This window comes from Rhyacophila brunnea, unplaced genomic scaffold (genome assembly GCF_057557595.1).
Source record: "Rhyacophila brunnea isolate RB1 unplaced genomic scaffold, BYU_Rbru_1.0 scaffold_3, whole genome shotgun sequence".
NCBI lineage: Eukaryota > Metazoa > Arthropoda > Insecta > Trichoptera > Rhyacophilidae > Rhyacophila > Rhyacophila brunnea.
The window spans coordinates 16,521,590-16,544,269 of NW_028232965.1; the positions used below are offsets into that span (position 1 = coordinate 16,521,590).

Genomic DNA, 22,680 nt, shown 5'->3' on the forward strand with positions numbered 1-22,680 from the left:
GAAAAATATTTCAATTTGGTAAATACAATAAAATGAAGCAAAAATTCTATAGTTTCTATATGATATGATTACGTGTCACTCTATTACACGTTGTTATGGGTTGATACGTCACATGGGTGATGACTCTTACAAAATTATCGCAATATGGAAACAACCCTTTTCACTCTTAATTAAACCTAGAGAAAGGAAAACATTGAGCTTAACATATATCAATAATTCTCAAACGTGTAACAAAAACCTTTTATCAATTTTGCTATTTCGACAAACTGGCTTGAGGGTTTCAAAACTTTATTCTAATAAGTATTAATTAAAAAAATACAAAATATAGATAGGTACTTTTTCACCTTTCATATTTAAATTAATTACTATTGTGAATGAACATTATCTTTTCCTTCAGCTTATTCAATTACTCTAGGTCAGTGGTCGGCAACCTATGGTACATGGGTCACTGTGTAGCTCAGTCGAGACTGTAGAATTAAGTGAAGGGGTTACTGAGTGATTTCTAGGGGGCCAACAACATACTCTTAAATTCTGATGAAAATATTGATATATGATAATTTCATTAACACAATCACTGTTATTCATTCATATACATAATTTATCTGCTGAAAAAATACGGTAATTCTGAACTATTGTATTCTTTTATCTAAAAGAGCAATTTTAGATCACTGTGTGAAATTATATAAATTTAATCTTGAAATAGAATAAAACTGGTTTGACCATTATCGTGAAATCTTTCTTGTATACTTCCTTGTTCATTGGTTTCTTTTGCGGCCTTTCCATGTAATATTTTTCACTAGAATCGACTGAATTATCAAATTGATTATGTTCACCGAAAATACGAAACAGCTAACATTAAGGACTGGGGGAAATTAGAAGAATCAGTTTAGACTATTAATGAAAATATCTCAATATTGTAGAACAAAAACTTTGTTTCCAAACAATTGATAAGCCACGTGGAAACATAAAGAGTGAGAGAAGATTTATGATGATTGATAAATGATAATCCACATATGAAATTTAATTTGGTGCTATTTTTTATGTATTTTCTCATTCCATTAAAAATGTCGTTACGTGCTAACGTGGTAGTGAGGGGGGAGAGGGTTGTGGCATGCCGGATGGTCCAATACTAAAAAAAATGTGTCCACAGATGTAGGTTGCCGACTGATGGTCTAGGTTCAAAAAATCTTTTTCTATGGTAGGTCATTCATAACAAAACTTATTATAGTACATTATATTATATTATTAAGTATATACAATAATTCTAGACTAAATCCTCTAGAGAAAAAAAATATACATTTGTTTCCATGCTTCAAGATCATAGAAATAAAATATTATTTGAACCCTATTATAAAAATTTGGTGTAGCAATTTAGCATACAAATGAATATAAGTATTTCTCCTCTTAATCCAAGAGTAGATTCAATATAATACATATCTACTTTAAAAGATAGTATAAAGTATAATAGCTGCACTTTCTATTCTATATATTATGAATGAATTTTTGGGTAAGAGATTCAATTAATATTATAATAACCAGGCAAGATTGCTTTGGACCCGAAAGTTAATAATACTAACTTATAATGTAAAAAGGCATATTATAGTATGGTAATATGAGTAATATGACAGTAAACATAAATTAAGAAATACGATCGATCGGTATAGTATGATTACTATATACTGGTTTTCATTACATACAGCTGTAGAATGTGTGAGCTGTAATATAGAAGTCGCACTTCAACAGACTATTTGAAACAGCTGATTGAACTATTTTTCAATAGTACAGAAGTTCATAATTAGTTTTGTGTCTACCTCTCATAGAGTATTCGATAAAAAAACTTAATTCATAGAATTCAAAGTGTCATTCTGTAACATCTGCACGATTTCATCTGGAATGGCGAGTTCATCCATTGCAAGCAGTTTTTTAAGGACTTCCGTGAATTTCAAGCCCTGTAATTGAATATACATGCATAACATCAACAAACTTCATCTCAAGTTAGTAAGTATGACATTATGTTTAAACAGTGTGTAAAAAATATACATATAGCTCACACTAATGCGTGGAAAAACATCAAATTCCCACACTTGTAAAAAATATTTATGGGAAATGTGATTTTTTTTAAAAATTCGTAATACATAATTATTTGAATTTTTATTTTCTAAATTATTGTCATAAAAATATGGCATGTTATTTTAAAATGACTTGTTATATTGCTAAAATATAACTCATTAGTTATACAATTTCGGCACGGTTTTCGGTACATATTCTATTATGGTTTTCTGGCCTACACTAACATTTGGAAACGTTAACATTTTTGACTATATAAAGAAATTATATAGTATAATATATTAAACTTGCTCTCTCAGAAAACTGGTAAGGTCGCGAGGTTGCCATATGCTTCATAGGTGGATCCAAAGGAAGCACCACCATGGAAACAAATTTAATTTTACATTATATATTCATTCATATTCATCCATTCATATTTTTCATAAGTGATTAAATTTTTACCATTACAGCGACCTACTGAGATAATTGGGGTGCACATGAAGAGGTCTATAAATAACCAATAGTGGGTAAAGTCCCTGTCTTCAATAAAATTTTCTTTATAATATTACATACATATATTAGAGTGGAATCCCGATCTACAGTTCTCGCATAAATCGTTTTCCCGCACGGATCGTTTATTTTTGAAAGTCCCCCAAACACCCACAAGAACAATGTTAAATAATTCCGCATTAACTGTTCCCCGATTTATCGTTTTCCTCGATCTATCGTCTAAATATTATAGTCCCGTCACAAACATTATCCTGATTGACCGTTTTTGTTGAATATTTTTCATTTCGCTTTCGTAGAATTATTTACGATACATACTATTACAGACCTTTCAGTCGCGATGCTTTGTTTGCACAGGTCGGTCGACGCTCGGCTTGCCTCGCATCTCGTATAACGAATTTTTATAAGTCGTAACTAAAATGCCCCCCATGAAAAATACTAGAACTCTAGCTGAGAAACTGAAAATAATTCAAGACGTCAAAAAAATCCAAGAGAAAAACGAGTTTTTTAAAAAAAAAAAATTGTAAGTATAGCATTTATTGTTATTTTTCTTGGGTCCCTTGAAAATTGTAGAATCGGGGTTTCACTGTATTATTATATATTCCGTTTTTGATCATTTTATAATTTCGGTAATGATAAGTTAAGCTTATGAATCGAATATGGACTAAGAAAGAAGAGAAGGTATAAGCTCACTGTAGAGCAAGGGTAGAATGATTATGTCTTGATCTGTAGGTTCCTGTCGAGGTCCGTATTATGTTCCATCTTATTGTGTAAATAATAATTGTGATATACCATTTTTACAAACATATAGCTTTAAAAAATATAATTTTGTTCACATACCTCTTTCATGGCCAAAACGTGGTATCCATCTGGCTTTGTCATTCTATTTATTTCATCTAATTTGGAAAGGCTAAAAAAAACAAAAAGAACTAATTAATATCACAGTAAGTTAATAAAAAAAGATTTTTTTAACATTTACCTGACATACCTATATTGGTAATATACTGACTACTTAGAGCAAAATTACTGTGTGAGCCAGTAGAGAAGGGTGGAGGTAGGCTGTTACGATCCGCCATGAACAGTGCACAATAAACTTTTTTAATCACACTTCGTTTTTATTGAACTAAGACTACAATAATTGTAGGCAAATTATTTGCAGATGGTATTGGTTAGTTTTTAAATATCAATGAAACTCTGCCTAAACCAAACCATAATAGTTTTAGAATATACTGAGCGATACGACAAAATTGTGCACACTTTTTCATTCCTACGTATTCGTTTTCGTTGGATTAAGTATACATATTACACATATTGTTGGTTAATTTTTTTAAATTCATTAAGCTCTGCCTAAACCAAACTATAATAGATAAAAAATATTCTTTTATCTCCACAATATCCAAAGTTATGTTTGATTTAATTGCATAATTTTAGATATTCTATGGATAGATGAGTATTTTTGACTATTATCTATTATGGCTTGGTTTCGCAGGGTTTAATTGAATTTTATAAATCTGCAAATTATAGTATTATTTCAATGAAAATAAATACATAATGCCTGACAAAGTTTAATATGCACCATTTATGGTGGATCTTAACAGCCTACCTCCACCTTTCGCCACTGGTGTGAGCAGTAGGGTATTGCTTTTCGAGTGACATTATTTAACAAAAACATCCCAATGAATGTAGAAATCCGAATTTGTAATATGCACTGAAATTAAATAATGTCCAACCAGTGATCACAGTAGAGTAAAAGCCGATTCGTGTCAGCACTGGGACATGCCTTTGAAGGGGACAGACCATGATTGTCATTATATTTTAAATGAACACGGTGTTGACTGGGCACGGCCTGATGTAGCATGAATCAATCTAATGGGGGTATATTACTCCAGTGTAGCCAAACTAAAAATATTATTATAATACAAGCCAAGTGTACATATTTGATTTATGTTTTTATGTCCAAAGTATACCTACAACTACTGAAATGTATAACTGCCATTAACCCGGAATAAAGATTTGTAATAACGTTTTATTACAGTTAGTGGATCAATTAGCGGAATGGGTAGCGTGTTGTTCACCACTCACTTTGTCAAATTTTGAAATTATCAGTTAAGTCCCGTTTACACGGTTCATTTTTGACGATCATCGTGGAGGAATCATCCGCAGTGACCCGTGTAAACGCACATTCATTGTCGAATCATCGAAAGTGATCATCCGGAATCGAAATCGAATAAGGTTAAACATGTTCTACTTTTCGATCACAGCGGATGATTGCAAAAGTGGCGCGCATGCGCACCACGCCACTGCCCATGCCACGCATGCGCAATGCGCCCTTGACTACTGTCATCATACTATTTACATAAGTACTTAAACTGTCATTCTGAATTGAAAAGAAACCGGTTACATAAATACTCCCATTATATTACGTCTCATTACCCATGGTTTTATCCACCAACGTCTCTTTTTCCTATTCCTCTTTCTCTCTATGAAATTTCTGTATTCATACAACAAATATTCACTAATTGTTTGAATTCCAGCCTGCACTCTTATTTCAGTTGACGCCATTTTGAAATGATTTGAGTATTTCACTTTCGGTGACACGTGTAAACAAGCAGTATGCAGTTCCCTGCGGATGATCATCTGCAGTGACTCGTGTAAGCTAGCCTTTACCATCAAAAATCCAGCTTCGCATAGTTTCACAAACGGAACCCAGATTCACTTAACCAAGTATAATAATATCCTTTACTGATATTGAAAACACAACTAGTGCCATACTGACGAATTTTGTTAATAATATTGTCGCAAGACACTCAATCAAATTTACATTCACAAAATACTTCATCGACGTAGATGAAAACCAGGCCCTAAATGTAATTTTGACTTCATACATGTCTGTGATAAGGGAGGAGCAATATGCTGTGATTATTGGCTGAAAAAGAGATATATCATATGAATCCGTCAATGTGACTGCGGATTTAATTAAGATTACCTGGTATTATAAAAATATTGAATATCCCGTGTGCCCCCCTAGAACACAATCGACAAATGCACACACCAGTTCTCGTAGTCCAGTGTGTAAGGCACTAGCTCATCTGGGGGTTCCAAGTTCAATTTTTGGTCAGGTCACAATATATTTATGTGATTTTCACGAAACTTGTTTGTTCATTTGAAGTGTCAGAATTCAAATTTAGAATTTGCAGAAATAATCGAAAAAATCTGACATTTCAATTAGCATATTAAACAATCAATTTTAATCAAGACATGTATTGTAAGATGAAGGGAATTTTAATACTGCTATCAATAAACTGAATAATTTCAGACTTACGAGTAATATAAGAAACTACATTATATTACACATATTACATTCTTCTCAATATTATAGTAAGTATCACATATCAGATAGTTATCCTGATTCAGTAATAATTGTATTATTTTTACATTTAGGTAGGCAAATGAAATTCATGTGACGTTTAATACAAGTAATTAAAAATGAATGATGTTTACATATTTTATAATAATAATAACGCCCACGGTGGCCACGCGGCATAAGCGTTTTTTTTTTTTTTTTAGAATTATTAATAACCATGTCCTTGCTTTTTCGTACAAGGTGGTTGTTAGTAATTTTGAACAATCACAAACACCCAAGCTTTGAGAAAAACACATTAATGTTTTTGTTATGACCGGGAATCGAACCCAGAACTCTCGGGTGGAAGGCCAGCGCCTTACCCACTGCACCACGAGAGCCGCCAACGGCGGCATAAGCGTTGGACTATAAAGCCGTGGGTCCCAGGTTCGAATTCTGGGTCTGGCAAGTACACATATTGTTTTTCAATTTGTGTGTGTCAGGGTATGGACCTAATAGGTTGAGCAAGTGGCTGACATCCATTTCTCGTAAAAAAACAAAATCTGTCAATACAAACCTCCACTCTGTGGAGGCCCATATGATCCTATCAGGATCGGACATGGTCGAAGAAAAAAAAAATTATATATAAAATTACAGTAACCTTTCTTCTTCTTTTATATCATCAGTAACTATTAATACTCAATAAAACTTTAACTGCAATAGTGTTTCTTTTAATAATGACATTATGCATGTTGTTTGTAATTTTATCTTTGATCACTTCTAAGTGAAATATAATATATTATTTATAGTCAAATATAGTCAATTATGACCTTTTTACGATTTTACAATTAGGTACAATAAGTAAGTACCTGCTACTTTTTCCATTTTTGTACATGATAAAAATAATATTTTCCCCAGCCAGATAATTTGTTTAATAATAAATTTAGCATGTTGGAATTTATTCATTAGTATATTAAGTACTTACGAATTTTAAAATAAAATACCATTTTTGCTCCTAAGCAAAGCATATGGACACACCCCTTCAGGGTGGTAATTATGAGTATCTTAAAGTACATTAAGTACGAGAAATAGTTTTTACATCTTTTCAATCTAATGGGATCTTATCCCATTGAGTAAATAAAACATATTATAACGCAATAATCTAAATGTATGAAAAATTAGACTATCCTGCAGTGGCGATAGGTGGAAGTAGGGTGGATCCACCATGTATAGAACAGACTAAACTTTTTCAGTTATACGTATTTGATTAAATTGAACTACGACTACAATTTACAGATGGTGTTGGTTAGTTTTTAAAATTCAATTAAACCCTAGGAAAACCAAGCCATAATATGCATCTGTCTATAAAATATTTTAAATTATGCCATTAAATCATACATCATTTTGGATATTTAATATTTAGAAAAATATTGTTTACTACTATTGTTTGGTTTAGACAGGGTTTAATGAATTATAAAAAACTAACCAACAACATGAGTGTTATAATATGTATTCTTAGTTCAACGAAAACAAATAAGTATGAATGAAAAAGTGCAAAATATAAACATATTACCTATATTCTATTAAAATGTCAGTTGTAGCAATCGGCGATTGCCAGCTGTTCTACTAGGCCTATCAGTCTAAAGTGGTGTCAGACGATATCGTGAAGGCCAGATTCCAGAATAGACTACGCATATGACCGCAAATATAATATATTGGCTGTGACGACTTGCAAATCGTAAAAGTGACAAAGCGAAATCTCAAACTGTCTGAAGTGAATGAAAATCCATCCCGAAGGGAAAACTATGACGCCGTCTATGCATACTTCACAACTATATTAATATCCAACACCGCCAAGCCGACTGCAAGACCTAGCGAGACAGATTAGCGACCGCCAGCTGGCTCTGCTAGTAATAATTATATAAGTCCGTCAAGGGAAATATCAAAAGGCAAACTTCAACATGACTTTTACTCACATGACTGCTGCAATTTGAAGAATTTCTTTCAAATTCTTTTGAATTTCATTCTGTAATGCTGCTACTTCTTCCATCTTAGGATAATATAGTGATAATCAGTTCGCACACCTACTGCAATTTTTTCAGAAATAAGTTCAGCGAAAGCAGTTTCTGAGTTTCACCCGTTTCGACCGTTTCCCGCTAACTCTAGTGTCAAAATTAAATTTCAAAACTTACGCCATAGACTAATATGCTTTTAATTCTTATCTATGAATTGGTTATTATTTTGAGATAATAATAAGTTAACATTCAAATTATTCACGGTAGTCATACGTGTGCATAATAGGTATGCGAATGTACAAATACAGATAAATTAATATAGGTACCTAATAATTTTGGACTTTAAAACTCACTTACCTACCTATTCCTGTTATGTGAGTTTTCAAGTTTAAATTAATCTCTTGATGTTGATATTGTAAGATCTCTCGTCTTCTTAGGCATTCCCTCATGACTGAGGATCGTGACCACATCGGAGACTTTCCACACCTCTTGATCCTCTATTAGGTATATTTCTTTCAAGGCAAAGAGAAGGCTGCTTCCAGTCAGCTCTTCCACTGCTTCGTCTTCCTTGAAAACTACATACCTACCCAAAACCAGATTTTAGATCATTTTACAGGAAATATTGTCAAAAAATAATTTTCTGCCTACTAAGCAGTAAATCATAGGTGGGTACCTACCTACTTATGTAATATAATAATTGATATTTTAGTCAATGTCTATGGTTATCTATGAGTCTATGGGCACATGAGTGACACTGACAATTCATAATAAAAATAATAATATGTATGTACTACATATGTACCTACATATTATTATTTGATTCTATATAAAATTTTATATTAATACTTACTAGTAATTAATAAAATATTTCATGATGGTTAGAACCTGCTGTGTCGTAAACTGTCGTTCTATAATGAATAAACTGAACACGGTTCGAGGAGTATCATTCCATTTGTATGTTATTATTTTTACATTGCTTCTCCAATTTTGTAAAGTAACCCGGTAGTTCTTAATAAATTGTACCTACTTATTGTTTCTTCATTTTAGATTCCCCAAATCAAATTTGGAAATTCTCTCTAAGTGGGTCGACTTTTTAGATTATGGAAGTGATTGGAAACCATTGAAATCTTCGTCGATTTGCAGTCTTCATTTTCTTGATACCGATTATAGATTGGGCACCAATTTGAGAATGCTGAAAACTACTGCAGTGCCGAGTGTCACCAACACCACACCCCACGATATTAGTAAAGTGGAACCCCAAGAAATCACCATTACAGATGAAATTCAATCTCAAGGACATTTTGGAACTTGCCGTCTGTGTAGTCAGGAATTCAAATGTGGCTTGAGTAATATATTTGATACTGATAATGACTTTCCATATAAAATATTCAAATGCTTGCATCTAACAGTGTCTACTAATGATGCCTTACCGCCGTTTATGTGCTACTTATGTCAACAGAAACTAAATGATACGGAAAGTTTTATAGATGATGTCATGAAAGCTCAAGAAGTATTAAATAGTAAAAATATTCCTTTACCCAATGATAATCAGGGCGCATTATCATTCAACTGTAATGAAATTGAAGAAAATTATCCTCAGTATGATATGAATATAGTTTCATCAAAAATATGTTACAATGAAGTTGAAGAAAGACATCAAAATTTCATTACATCCTGTAAACCTTCCATCTCAATTATTCCAGTGGAGTTTTCTAAACCTGAGAATTATTCTTCGACACCTCATAACAGAAATGATATAACACGAGATGTCTTGTTAAATCCAATAAAACTTGAAATAACATCAAATAGAGAGATTTTGGGAAAAATACAGCATGGCTCTACCAATACTGAGAGATTAAATAAAAAGATAGAGATTCTTGAAGATATTAAAATAGAGCCTCCATTGAATCAGATCGCTTACAAGTCTTTCAAAACGATTTATGATGAATCTTTGTCAACAATGAATAGAAGTACCGCTCAAAAAATTGTACAGCCAGAGATTGCAAAGATACCTAATGCAGTAGTTCCTAAGAAGAAAATTGTTGTCGAAAGAAATAAATTACTTTCAAAAAGCACTGTTGTTTGCAATAATTGTAAAGCAAAGTTTATTAGTAAATATGCTTTGAATCATCACGTCAAACATCTGTGCTCAAAAAAAGAAAGTAATTCAACAATGCCACTAAAACGTATTAAATTAAAAAAGACACCTGATCCACAAGTGATTATTAATGATAATCAAAAAAATCCTTCTGATTATATTAATACATCACCATTGATGGAAACCCAACTAAAACATAAGAGAAAAGCAATTTTAACTGTCAAGAGTGAATATTATTGAGTATTCAACGACGATACGTCAATCTTTTGTCTAAGACTGTTTAGTCATGAAATTAATGGACAACATATATGAAGACTGTTATAAGTTCCAAGAGATGGTTTTGAGAGCAACCCAAGTTCCTTTGAGGATTTATTGTATGGAAGTACGTCATATCGTCACTGTTCTGGCAGAAGACACTAATTCGAAAAAATGAAATATTGAGTAAGTATCAAAATGTTCCTTATTTCAAACTCTACCGTCTGGAAACCGTCTTAATAAATAAACAGTCTTTATTTTAAAGTCATCCTTTTTACGATTACTTAATAAACTCACATGATAGACCATTATTTCAAACATTTTAACAACTTCAAAGTCAAATTACTCAAAACTAGTATTCTCCAGTTAGTGTGTTCTGCCAGAACAGAGATGATATTATCTTAACAGTGAGTAAATTATTAAATTTGTACGTACATGCAATCACTATGATTTCATCCAAATATACAATATGTATGATTATCAAAAACTTTGATTTGAAAATTAATTTCTCATGATTTAACAATGGATTAACTTTAGTAATTTGTTGATTAGACCTACAATAAGGTAAAATTTGTCTTTCTATAACTTGAACCACTTCGATTCATTGTGCCGCAAATTTGTTTACACCCTTTATATATTAATAAGGTCAACAATTCTAATATATTAGGATATCACTAATCTGGCACTTTAGAGGTTCATCATGTCCAGCAATCCGTCACACTATCAAAAGACGTTTGAGGCTTTCACGGTTGTTTTTTATTGTAGTATATTCTTGGGTTTTCACCGTGTCTCCTTCTTCTTTCTTTACTCGACGTTTCGGGCTCGTTGCAGAGGCCATTATCAAGAGATATGTTTTATGATGAAATGTAGTGTAGGTATTTGAGACCAAGATATTGGGTCGGAATAAAGGATATTTTGCACGATTGGTAAAGGAGACCATTGAAATCCACAGAAACCCTGAAAATATTAATAGGGATGATGGATTACGGTTAAAAACGTCATGGCTTCCGGCACTATCAGCAAAATCTAATATTAGAGCCGGTATCCCCGGTCGTAATGATTGACAGATTACTCTGAGCAACGTTTGCTCTTAGATAATCGGATTCCTTTTGACATTCTTAGAGCAACGTTTACATTCACACACCTACACTACATTTCATCATAAAACATATCTCTTGATAATGGCCTCTGCAACGAGCCCGAAACGTCGAGTAAAGAAGGAAGAAGGAGACACGGTGAAAACCCAAGAATATACTACGACTATCAAAAGACATTTTTTTTTAAATTACGAGAGAGTTTTTAGACAAAGTTTAAATGAGAGAAAACAATCATCGATAAGAGATTATTTAGGTGGACAATAAAAAAATATTATGATTTACTACTCTTTTCTATTATCTGTTTTTTCATACATTCCAGGTATGTATCTGGCAATTCTAGTAATCCAGCACCATCACGTTTTATATAGTACCGGATTAGTGAAATTCTACTGCATATCAAGTTTGCATCACATTTATGATCTCAAATTAATTAAAGAAGATATTTGAAGACAGGAGGAAACAAAGGTAATATACATATTTGAAGATTTTTATTATGGTTACGAAGTTTGTGCACACCATAATTATTATATTGAAGATATATATTTAAATTGTGAACGTTTCAAACCAACTTTAAGGCCTTGTTACAATTCGAATGTAATCTGTATGCATAACAATAACAAACACGAAAGTTATGCAGCTTTGCAGAAATTTAATACAGGCTCTCTCAAAGGCAAATACAATAATTGTAACCCGTATGATAACTCAATATCATAGGGCCTTTACACATGCAAAGATTTATTGCCAGCAATACTTATTGTTGTGATAATAAAAAGAATATTGTGATAGTAAACACTTAAGTAGGCCATGTACCAAAGACGCACACAGCAAGCTTGCAGTAGATACTTCACGCAAGATACAGAAGCATTTAATGCACAATGCAGTACCTATGCACTTAGGGCAAGCATTTGCTACGTGAGACAATTTGGGGAGAGACAGCGTGTGTGCCACATTATAGTCTTTATTATTTGCTGTTCAAAATTCGATGGTTGTCAAGAACTTGAAGTGTTTAAAAAGAGAAACGGCAGTTTCCATTTTCATAAAATCTAATCTTAAAAATGTCTTATTTCTTTCTTACAGGTATAATTTATGAAAAAAGTTTTCTAAATGATATTTTTATACTAGAATAACAAATGTATAACAATTAACAAAATATTTTTCAAAAATTAAAACTGCCCTTGAGCGAAACCCTTCAAGATTACAGCAGTAATGGAATTGATATGGAACAAATTTGGTGAAAAAGTTTATGAATTCGGTAAGTATTTTGAACAACTGTTTAACTGCACACTAAGAACTATACTTATTTTGCCAGGGCACGGACCATAACATTTTTTTTTTATATATGTTTATCGACATAAATATCAATATTGGTCTTCCTTGATGATTGTCGCGATAGCAAATAAATGTATTTGCTTTAGTTTATCTTAATGTGTTTAGTTGTTTTAGTAAGCAAACAACTTTAACAATTTTGACAACTTTATCCACCGTTTCGATCTCATGATAAACGATAATTAAATATTTGTCGAACATTCTTAAGTTATGGCCCTTTCATTAATATGGTTGCTAAGAGGAAATCCTTCATCTTCAACAAAATAAAAATCGAATGGTCGTCCAAATTCTTCTTCTGCTGAAAATGGAATTGGTTTTGGGATGTTTAAAATATTATTTGAATGTGTTTAGCGGTTTAGCCCAATCCGGAATTGCGAAATACTCCATAATTAATATTTCTGCCATAGTTTCCAGCATCAATACTCTTGTAAATAACCCATCTGCTTCTGTGCATACCATAATATGAATAGGGAAGTACTCTTTATATTAATTAAAGTAACTACTTCCTGATTAACTAGTTTTTAAGGCCACTGGCCGATGACAATTAGGCATATTCCACAATTCCAGAAAATTATTTTTTTATTTAAACCCAGTCAACTTGTTTTGGAGTTTTCATGTATTTTCTTTTGTGTGTATCTTGGCCGCCTTAGAAATATATTTTGTACTTTTTTTCTTTTACGACAAATGGATATTACCCACTTGCTTAACCTATTAGGTCCATGCTCTGGATTCAAGCACACGTTGAAAAACAGTATGTAAATTTTATGAGACCCGAATTTCAACAACTCAGTCATCGTGGGTGCTTGTTTGGGCGGTATTTTCATGTATTGCGATTATAAATCTTTCAAAACAATAATTACAATCTTTGTACATTATTTTTCGAATTGTTTTTTCACCTCTCGTAAACATGTGCGACATTGATCGAAAGATGAATCAGTGGCCACGTACCTTCAACAAATTTACATTTTATTAGTGTTTTATTTTATTACAGGTGCAGACTGTAGAAAAAAAATGGTAAACAATTCTTTCATCCTACAACTGTAGTTTGAATACTAAAACTAAAAGAATTCGGGATAAAATATACAATCCGAAAATACAAACTCTAAACCAAGGCAGAAAGAACTGAGGATTTCAATCAACCTTTTCCACTACCGAGAATACTATTCTTATCAACAGCTATAAATACTTGTGTCCTACACAATCAATACAACGCGGAACAAAATTAATGTAATTTTTTCAGTTTATTACAAAGTTATATTACTTATATTTTATGTACATATGACGTTTATTTTGTTATTATTTCCGTATAGTTTATTAAAAAGGCATTTTTATAATTAAAATTTTAATGTTTTTAAAAGTTGTTTTTCGCAACTATGTCCAAAATGTATCCCCCATTTGCCCCAATTTCTATTATTATTCAATTCAGTATTGATCCTCCGCCAATGCATGAAGTATAATGCTGAATGACCTCTTGTCTTCATCTAGTGCTCCACCGAAATATGGAAAATTTCACCTTGTAAAAAAATGTTATGTATAATATTTTTTCATTATTCTGTGTTTGGAACCTCAAAAACGAATGATAATATTTTTGTATCATTTCATAGTATATGAAGTTCTACAGCTAGGATCTGTCAAAAAACATATTCAGTCAAAGAGAAAATTTTCACCTTCCTCTAGTGACATACTATGACAACAGTTATATGTTTTTAAATGTACCAAATTGACAACTTTTGTTTTGATGTGGTGAAATAATATCGTAAGATGTTGAGAAAGGGTCTACGAATAATAAAAAAAATCATGCTAAAACTAATATATTTTATTTACAATTACAATACATGGCCATAATACTTTATATACACTAATTTCTTAAAAAATATTTTGTTACAAAAAACACAGTATAAAATTATGTTACATCAATCATGAATTTGCATGCTGTTTTTTAGAAAACACAAATAATGGATTATTATATTTTATTACACGTAATTGACATTTTCAATGATATTTTTAGTACATTATCAACGCATAATTTATTTGAGATTAAAAAGAGATAGAAGAGACATTACATACACAATATTTTATGGTATTTTACTCATGATAATGAAATCAAATTATTAAAATAAATATAATATTAATTAAATATAATTTTTGTTGAGCTTATGTTGCTCAAAGTGCTGGTTACATTGGTAGATATATTAATTCACGTCACATTTAATCAGACGGTTCCGAAAAATGCATTCATTTTAATGGTCTAACAATATTTTTTATATTAGCTTATTAAAACGTGTTGCACATTTAAAAAGGACATTTTTCTTGCCATTTTGACAGCAACGTCATCTGTATGATGCATTTAATGAATATGGATTATTTACCATTTTGCACTATGAATTAATTATAAAAGCTCTGTTATGCATCATTTGGCAAATAAAAAGGTTACTCAGTTCCATTTAATAAAATGATATAGACAGAAATAAATGGAGGAACTACAATATAATATAATGAACATTCAAAGCAAGCTTATTAGGTAATGTAGTCACCCTATTATGATATTTAAATTAAATCAGGAACAATGTTGAACTTATTGATTTGTACACCCAATAATAACTCAGGCTTTTTATATTATATAGGTAGATATATATTTTTTGTGATTTAGGGATACAAAGTTAGAATTTACACAATATTTAAAAAAGTATTATTTTATATTGAAAAAACATAACTTGGAAATGCCTGTGCACCGTACATATTAATAAAACTAAAAAATGTAATGTTGATTTAATGTCAATGGTATTTAAAACATCTTCAGTTTGTCGCCCACGTTGGCCTAGTTGTATTAATACAAAGCTCTGAGTTCAAACCCGTGACTGGTAAAAAAAAATGCATACAGTTTTTTCAATGTGTATTTGATCCAGTGCAAGAACCCAACAAGTTACGTGAATGGCTTAACACCATTCCTCGTAAAAGACTCTGTTAATAAAAACCTTCATTCTGTGGAGACACATATCCTCTGCTTGGGATTGATTATGGAAATTTACTTCACTACAGTTATAATATTATGGGCATTAACAATGCAAGGATACTTGAGTAAGCAAACAATGTATTCGAATTCCACTTGATCCATCATTTTTTTCTGGGATTTTTCTAATAGATATGTTTCTAAGGCTTTTTCAAGTTTTGCATTTTAAATAAAGGATTTGTATTGTTTAATCTTTCAAATCGTCCGTTGATGAGTAGAAAATAATTCATGCTTAATATTCAAAGGTTTTATTATTAGCACGCCGTCTTAATGTTGAAAGACAGCCGCCTTCTCTTTGAACTGTGCGCGTCTTGTTGCTTTTTCTTGTACGTCAAGTTTCCTTTGTTCTTGTTCTTCACGGATCTCGTCATGGAATTTGTTTGTTTTCGTTAGTTCCTCGATTTTGGCTTCAAAGAATGTTTTCGCTCCATTCACTCCCACTTCGTCCACGTCAATTTCTGTCAGTCTCGCCAATTGACACAGGCCAGAGTCGTTGTCCAGTTCACCAGCTCTTGCTTTTCTGTAAAAGATAATATTATTTCAGTGAGACATAATGGAACAGGCAATATCGACTTAGAATGCCGTCTCCTTTTCATCTCATTTTACCAATCTCGTTTTTATTAGCTCGTATTCTTGTTTGTCCGGTACAATTTTTTTCTTGTTCGTCCAAAATTTTTAACTAACTTCCCGACTAGCTAGACATTTGAAACTTTTAGAATATATCAGAACACGACGACAATGCATTCTTTTAATACTTTTGGCCATCTTTAAGCAGAATTGAATTCATTTTCAGTTAATTCTGTTTTGTATGTTTCGGAAAAAATTCGTTGAAAGTAATATTTTACTACTCACTATTATTGGTTGCTAAGTGGGTCCCAGCAACTAATTTATTAATATATACGTGCGTTACTATGGAAATCAATATGAAATGTCAAAATGACATTTCTGTATTCTATAATATTTATTCAATATTTCTATCAAGTACAATAAAAGTTTTTATTAATACATAGAATTGTCAAGTTTATATGATTCAACAGAAAATTTAAAAACGTGGTAGGTATATAAAAAGTTCTTTTTATCTTGTAATTATTTAGTCTCAAATTGTAGTTTGATATTATATATAAATTGTGTGTTAGGTATTTACACCTACATATTTTAGTATCTTAAACTGACAAATGCTACATTTTTTGTTATTGAGGATTGGAGCATTTCTACGAAACCTGCTCTCAAACAGCAATGGTTTTAGATACGCCGAGGTCTGAGGCACTGACAAGTTTGGATTTCATTAAACTAATATATTGATACTTTCTAACGAAGCGACCACATTGTCCGCTTAATGGAAAACTGCCATTGCGTTCAAAAGTTGTAATGATAGTATTCATTCCTTAATTTGCCGCCATTAAGCAACACATGACTTGCCTGCCCCCACGGGATGTCACAGTAGCTACCTTCTTCTACTAAATTGGTCAAACATTTATCTTGAATCTAAATTTACTGAAATGTTTATAAAATAGCATAGGGCTGGGCTAGGCATAATAATCTTAGTCACTGAATAATTTAAAGATGAAGAAAAAGTTTCATAAAAGCAATGTCTCGTTTTTATTAATTTTCATAAATTTATTTCAGAACAGTTATAAGATACATATTACTTTAGAACACTAGGTTGGGCAGGATAAAACAAAGGATAAAACCACTTCACCAGCCAGTGGACGTAACCAATTTTGATTGACACATCCTACATTATTAAATTGAGTCAGAAATAAAATACAGACATTTAAAGTAACCTTACTGACATTCAGGAAAGAAAAATGACTTAAACAACTTAACGAGTTTAGAAGGTAGATAAAATTTAATGCTCTCGAGTATTCCGATTTTCACAGTAATATTTTTTTTTTTTTTTCAATAACGAATAATGTTAGATTCTTTATTATAGAAAAAAATACATAATTTTAAGAAACCTCAGACTGGACTTCTTTTATGATCAAGTTAGTATCTTTTTTTGAATTTGAAGCACTCATCCGGCAAGTGAAAGGCGAGAGTTCGAGTCCCACTCGGTCCCAATATAACATATATTTTTTCCGAGGTTTTTCAAAATTATGTTTTTCCTCTAAGAATATCTGATAGTTAAGTCAATATTTTTACCTGTAAATAAGAAGAAATTCTCTGAATGATATTTTCTGGTCAAAATCTTCATCGACTTCTGCTATCATTGCTTTGAGCCCAAGATGTGTCTGTGGTGCACCAATCCTTTCCATCATCCTTTTCAGCTCTGTGAGATCTAAATATCCATCTTTACCCTCATCAAACCTGGAAAAAAGAAGAATGTACACGTTAGTAAAATTTAAAAAAATATATATATGGCACACAATTAATTAATAATGAGAGTTTAGCTCTGTGTCAAGGCTCTAAAATTCGATACAAAAACATAAACATCCGAGTCCGTAACGCGAGAATTAAAAACATCACATTTATTTGAAAATTAATCATAATACAAAGAGATGGGTTACTATTACAAATAATGTCCTCATCTCAAATCGGAAATACAATTGGTAACGAAAATCTAAAAAAATAGTTTAAAAACCTACAAAATCTTAACACCACTGCACATGGATGTACTGAAATATGACTATATTCTAAAACATTAGATCGAGAAGTTTCAAAGAATATTATTTTATGTTATAAAAATACTTACATCACAATATGTTTAAAATAAATATAAAGGATAATATGGCTTCAAAATTATATAAATAGATTATTTAAAACGTTAAAGGAGGTTTAACAAGCTTATGCTCTGAAAATACCATAAAATCTCCATTTTGACCTACGTGGCGCATGTGGGCCGTTAAGTTGTTAATTTCAAAACTTCAATGACGACACATAAAAAGATTAACATCAAATAAACACCACCTATCCCATTCTGTTACATTCGCATATTAATTTTTCATTTTATAAAAGAAACTGTCTTGTCGTAAAATATTGTGATTACGAATTTAATCATGAGGGAAAGGGTTCGCCATCGTCAGGCTGCAGCCTGATTGAAATATAATAAGAATGTTATCGCAAAATTAATGGTGGCGATATTATTACTTATATTGTCTTATTTTAAGAAAATTATTAGTGTGAAGGTTAAAGGTGATAGAAAATGATTAGATTGCATGACCTCTGCTACTTCCATGTAGCTGATTTGGCACACAAATAAATCACTCCGCTTTTTCGCTTTATTACATTTTTACGGTGTTCTAATTTTATTACCACGGCGATATAGATATATTTTTTATTATCATGTAGAATGTAGATTGTAGAAAGATGTAGGTGGCATAATGGCGCATATATTAGACTTTCAATTCAATTGCTATATTGGCAAGATGCAAAAATTAAAAGTAATGACTGAAAAAACATGTGCTTGTCATGTTATATAATTGCAATAAATTATAATAAATTAAATTGAAGGTAGGTAACAATAATTATTATTAGCACCTCGGTCTATGATGAATGTGATGATTATGCACCTACCATAATTCTCCAAGATTTTCTGTATTTTTAACGCGGTATTGTAGACCTATTTTAATTGAGCTAACAACGGTACGCGTAGTACCTATATACGTAATATTAGACATAATAATCTTCAAACCAATATAATTAGGGAGATAACTTCTCTAGATGGTAACTCGATTCATTATCGTCAAAACTATTAATTATTTAGATACCTATAATTAAATATTTTTTAGAGATTGCTATTGGTATCCATAAAGACATATTTTAAATTAAAAAAAGGTAGGTACAGACCTACAAACTTATCTAAAGCTAAAGAATGGCCAAAAATAGAACTACGAACTACCATAGGACGCCCTTTTGAAAATATCAAGATTTTGTCCAGTTACGAGTCTTGATTGGGTAGTATTCGGCAGTGGCTCACCCAACACATTCTTCAGATAAGTTTGTAGGTCTATACCTACCTAAATTATAATAATCGGATAGGTAATTAATATGTTCCTGTTTACGCTCATAAGTGAAAGTATACAGGTCTTCATGTACCTAGTTACTGTCATATCAATACACTTTTTATGAGCAATGGTTCACGATTTACTCAACGCATTAGATTCTTGGTCTGAATTAGGGAATCCAATCCCGAGCCAAAATCTTGATCCCGGGATTTCAGGATTACAATATGACGATCGCGGGATCCCGGGACCAGTCACTTTTTCAATAGTTAATATTAAATTTTTATGTATACAAATAACGTTGATAAAATCGGTCAAAAATAAATCTAGTATAATTTATACTGTTTAAGACATTTATTGTTAATATTGTGCGAAGCATTGTTTTTTCCAATCTTTCTCATTTTTATTAAATTATGTGAAAAAATAAAATGAATTGACAACACATGTGTAATAAACCAAACTTCATTAAAACTCAGTTTATTTCTAATGTAGTTATATGTTATTAAAAATATTTTTTCTGTTATATTTTCGTTTTTATTTTATTTTCCATAAAAATTGATAAAAAAAATCAATCCCGAAAGTTTCGGGATTATGTTTACCAATCCCGGGATTCATAGGTATCGAAAATAGTTCGGGATCCCGGGATTGGAATCTTTAGTCTGACTAATGAAGACAATATCATATAATTTTTCGTGTCACCATGTTCACCGTAAGCTATTGTATCAGAAATAGATGTAGTATTGCGATAAAAAAATGATTGATTTAAATTAAACACTTGAAAAACGTAATAAAAATCACCGGAATACAATGTAAAGATAAGAAAATATGTAAGTAAATTAGTAATCATAATAATATCGTATATATTTATATAAAATTCTGAATGCTTCAAAAGTAGGTTTGCAAATAGTTGCTCGTTAGTATCAATGCGTACCTATCAAATATCTGATAATAAATTGACAGCATTATTATGTATCGGATATTTGCAACCAATCAATATCAAAATACTTGTAATAAAATTGGAACATTACTATCTGCAATGCTCCACGAATAACGCGTATTTTTCGATCTCGATGCTATACGGCGATCTCTTTTCGGTACGACAGCTCACTGAGATCACCGTGAACATAATATGGCGAAATATAACACGTACAATGTGCATGTAACGGTAATTTTAACCTGACTTAGAATTAGAATCCACACCGGCGGATTCAAAGACGGCTTTCCACCAACTACTCCACTAATTCATATCATATTATAAAATTAATTATTTCACTTGATAAGTATCGTAAAATTAATGTATAACTAAAGTATGCGGTATATGCAGTCTTCATTAATATAAATAATAATACCTATGTATTATGTATATGAAATGTAATTGTTTGGACAATTAACTACCATAATGAGTAATGACTCATTGATTGTGTTTTTTGCGACATGTTATGTATATTTTCCGACCCCTCATTTTTCCACCAACCTAGTTCATAATAGTATTTTAATCGTACACGGAATCTAATATAGAACGTTATCACAGTAACCAAATGCGTCAACTCATTGATCGGCCCCTTCTAGGCTGTGCTCTATATTTGGCTATAATATTATAGCCATTCACCATGCTCCGCGGAGTTTACTCGGTTGGGGTAGGCTTTGGTTATTTTGACTGCGTATCTCTGACGTCATTCGAAGAGGGAGAAAATGATAATAAAAAATGTCGCCTCTGTTGACATAATGCCATTTTATAGTTCACAATAAATTTATTTGTTTAAAAATATCAAGGTAAGTAAGTTAGTACTGGTATTATAGTATAGTGAATTAGGTTACGGCTAAATGTCGCCTAGAATAGGTGCGAAACCTTTTGAATAAAATTCACTTTGTTATTATTATGTTTGATAAATATTTTTTTTCTTTAAGTTTTCTTTGTTACATTTTTTTATACAGGAAATTAAAAATAATTTCAAAATTTATCGAGATCTTAGTTTTCTCTAGACATGTAGTAAGACTGACTAGGTACCAGTGGCGAGGGCTAGAGGATGTAGGCTATTAAGATTCAACATAAATGGTGCACACTAAACTTTGTCAGTCATACTTATTTGTTTTCATTTAACTAATAATACAATCTGCAGATGCTGCTGGTTTGTTTTTAAAATTCAACTAAACCCTGCCTAAACCAAACCATAATAGTTTAAGTATTCTATGGGCGATCTGACAAAAATAGTGCTCACTTTTTCAGTCATAATTATTTGTTTTAGTTGAATTAAGAATACATAGTATTTGTTGTTAGTTAGATTTTTAAAATTCATTAAGCATAGATTAATATTCTTATGCCTATAAAATATCTAAAATGATGTATGGTTTAATGGCATAATTTTAAATATTTTATAGATAATCAAATATTTTATTACTATTATCTACTATTGTTTGGATTAGGCGGGGTCTAATTGAATTTTAAAAACTAAGACACACTATCTACACATTGTAGTCTTAGTTCAATGAAAACAAATATGTTGGACTGAAAAGGTTTGAAAGAAATGATTTCATTGAAATTAATAACACCAAGCAAATCATATATACAGCATAAATGCCACTAAATAAATATTGATACATAGGTATTATAATTATAGCTCTTATCAATTGAATAATTATTAGGTACATACCTATACCTATTTATAGTATTATAGTAAAAAATATTTTAAAGAAATGATTTAATAGTTTCATTGAAATTAATTCGATAGCTATTTCACCTTAAAATAATGGAAATCTAAGGTACGTGGAGGCCCAAGGCGTTGACTGATTTCGAGTCCCTTACCATCGAAACTAGGCAAACAAAAAAATATATAAATTATCATTTTATCAATCTGTAGATCTTAACAGTGTTAATTTTATAGCATTTAATTAAATTATCAAACATATGAGTTGCCTGGAGTCATATCTCACATATTCACAAAAATCGAGTTTTGCGATAATCGCAAAAAACCCACCAAAGCACTGTTTTTATAATTAGAATAAAACTATTGAACTCCCTTGCATATTAATAAGTGAATGAGTTAA

General features: G+C 31.3%; 2 protein-coding genes and 1 long non-coding RNA gene across 3 annotated transcripts in view; 1 reads left to right on the forward strand and 2 right to left on the reverse strand.

Moving 5' to 3' along the window:
* Window positions 1-1,704: 1,704 nt before the first annotated feature.
* On the reverse strand, window positions 1,705-8,042 carry LOC147067966 (uncharacterized). Its single transcript, XR_015071408.1, has 3 exons — window positions 7,870-8,042; window positions 3,394-3,463; window positions 1,705-1,949 (listed from the first exon to the last, which is right to left on the reverse strand). It is a non-coding gene; the product is annotated as an uncharacterized LOC147067966 (long non-coding RNA).
* Window positions 8,043-8,690: 648 nt separating this feature from the next.
* Window positions 8,691-14,486, forward strand: LOC147067967 (THAP domain-containing protein 5-like). The gene is made up of 5 exons (XM_085952392.1): window positions 8,691-8,862; window positions 8,956-10,447; window positions 11,678-11,823; window positions 12,436-12,610; window positions 13,676-14,486. The coding sequence occupies exons 1-2, from the start codon at window positions 8,780-8,782 to the stop codon at window positions 10,244-10,246; spliced, it is 1,374 nt and encodes a 457-aa protein (XP_085808518.1). The 5' UTR covers window positions 8,691-8,779; the 3' UTR covers window positions 10,247-10,447; window positions 11,678-11,823; window positions 12,436-12,610; window positions 13,676-14,486.
* A 348-nt stretch (window positions 14,487-14,834) lies between these two features.
* The window catches only part of Swip-1 (EF-hand domain-containing protein D2 homolog Swip-1), a 44,025-nt gene continuing 36,179 nt past the window's right edge, over window positions 14,835-22,680 (reverse strand). Inside the window, exons 2-3 of the mRNA XM_085952394.1 lie at window positions 17,837-18,001; window positions 14,835-16,214 (exon numbers count right to left, since the gene is read on the reverse strand). Of these exons, the coding sequence (XP_085808520.1) occupies window positions 15,962-16,214; window positions 17,837-18,001 (418 nt within the window). The 3' untranslated portion in view covers window positions 14,835-15,961. The remainder of the gene's footprint in view (window positions 16,215-17,836; window positions 18,002-22,680) is intronic.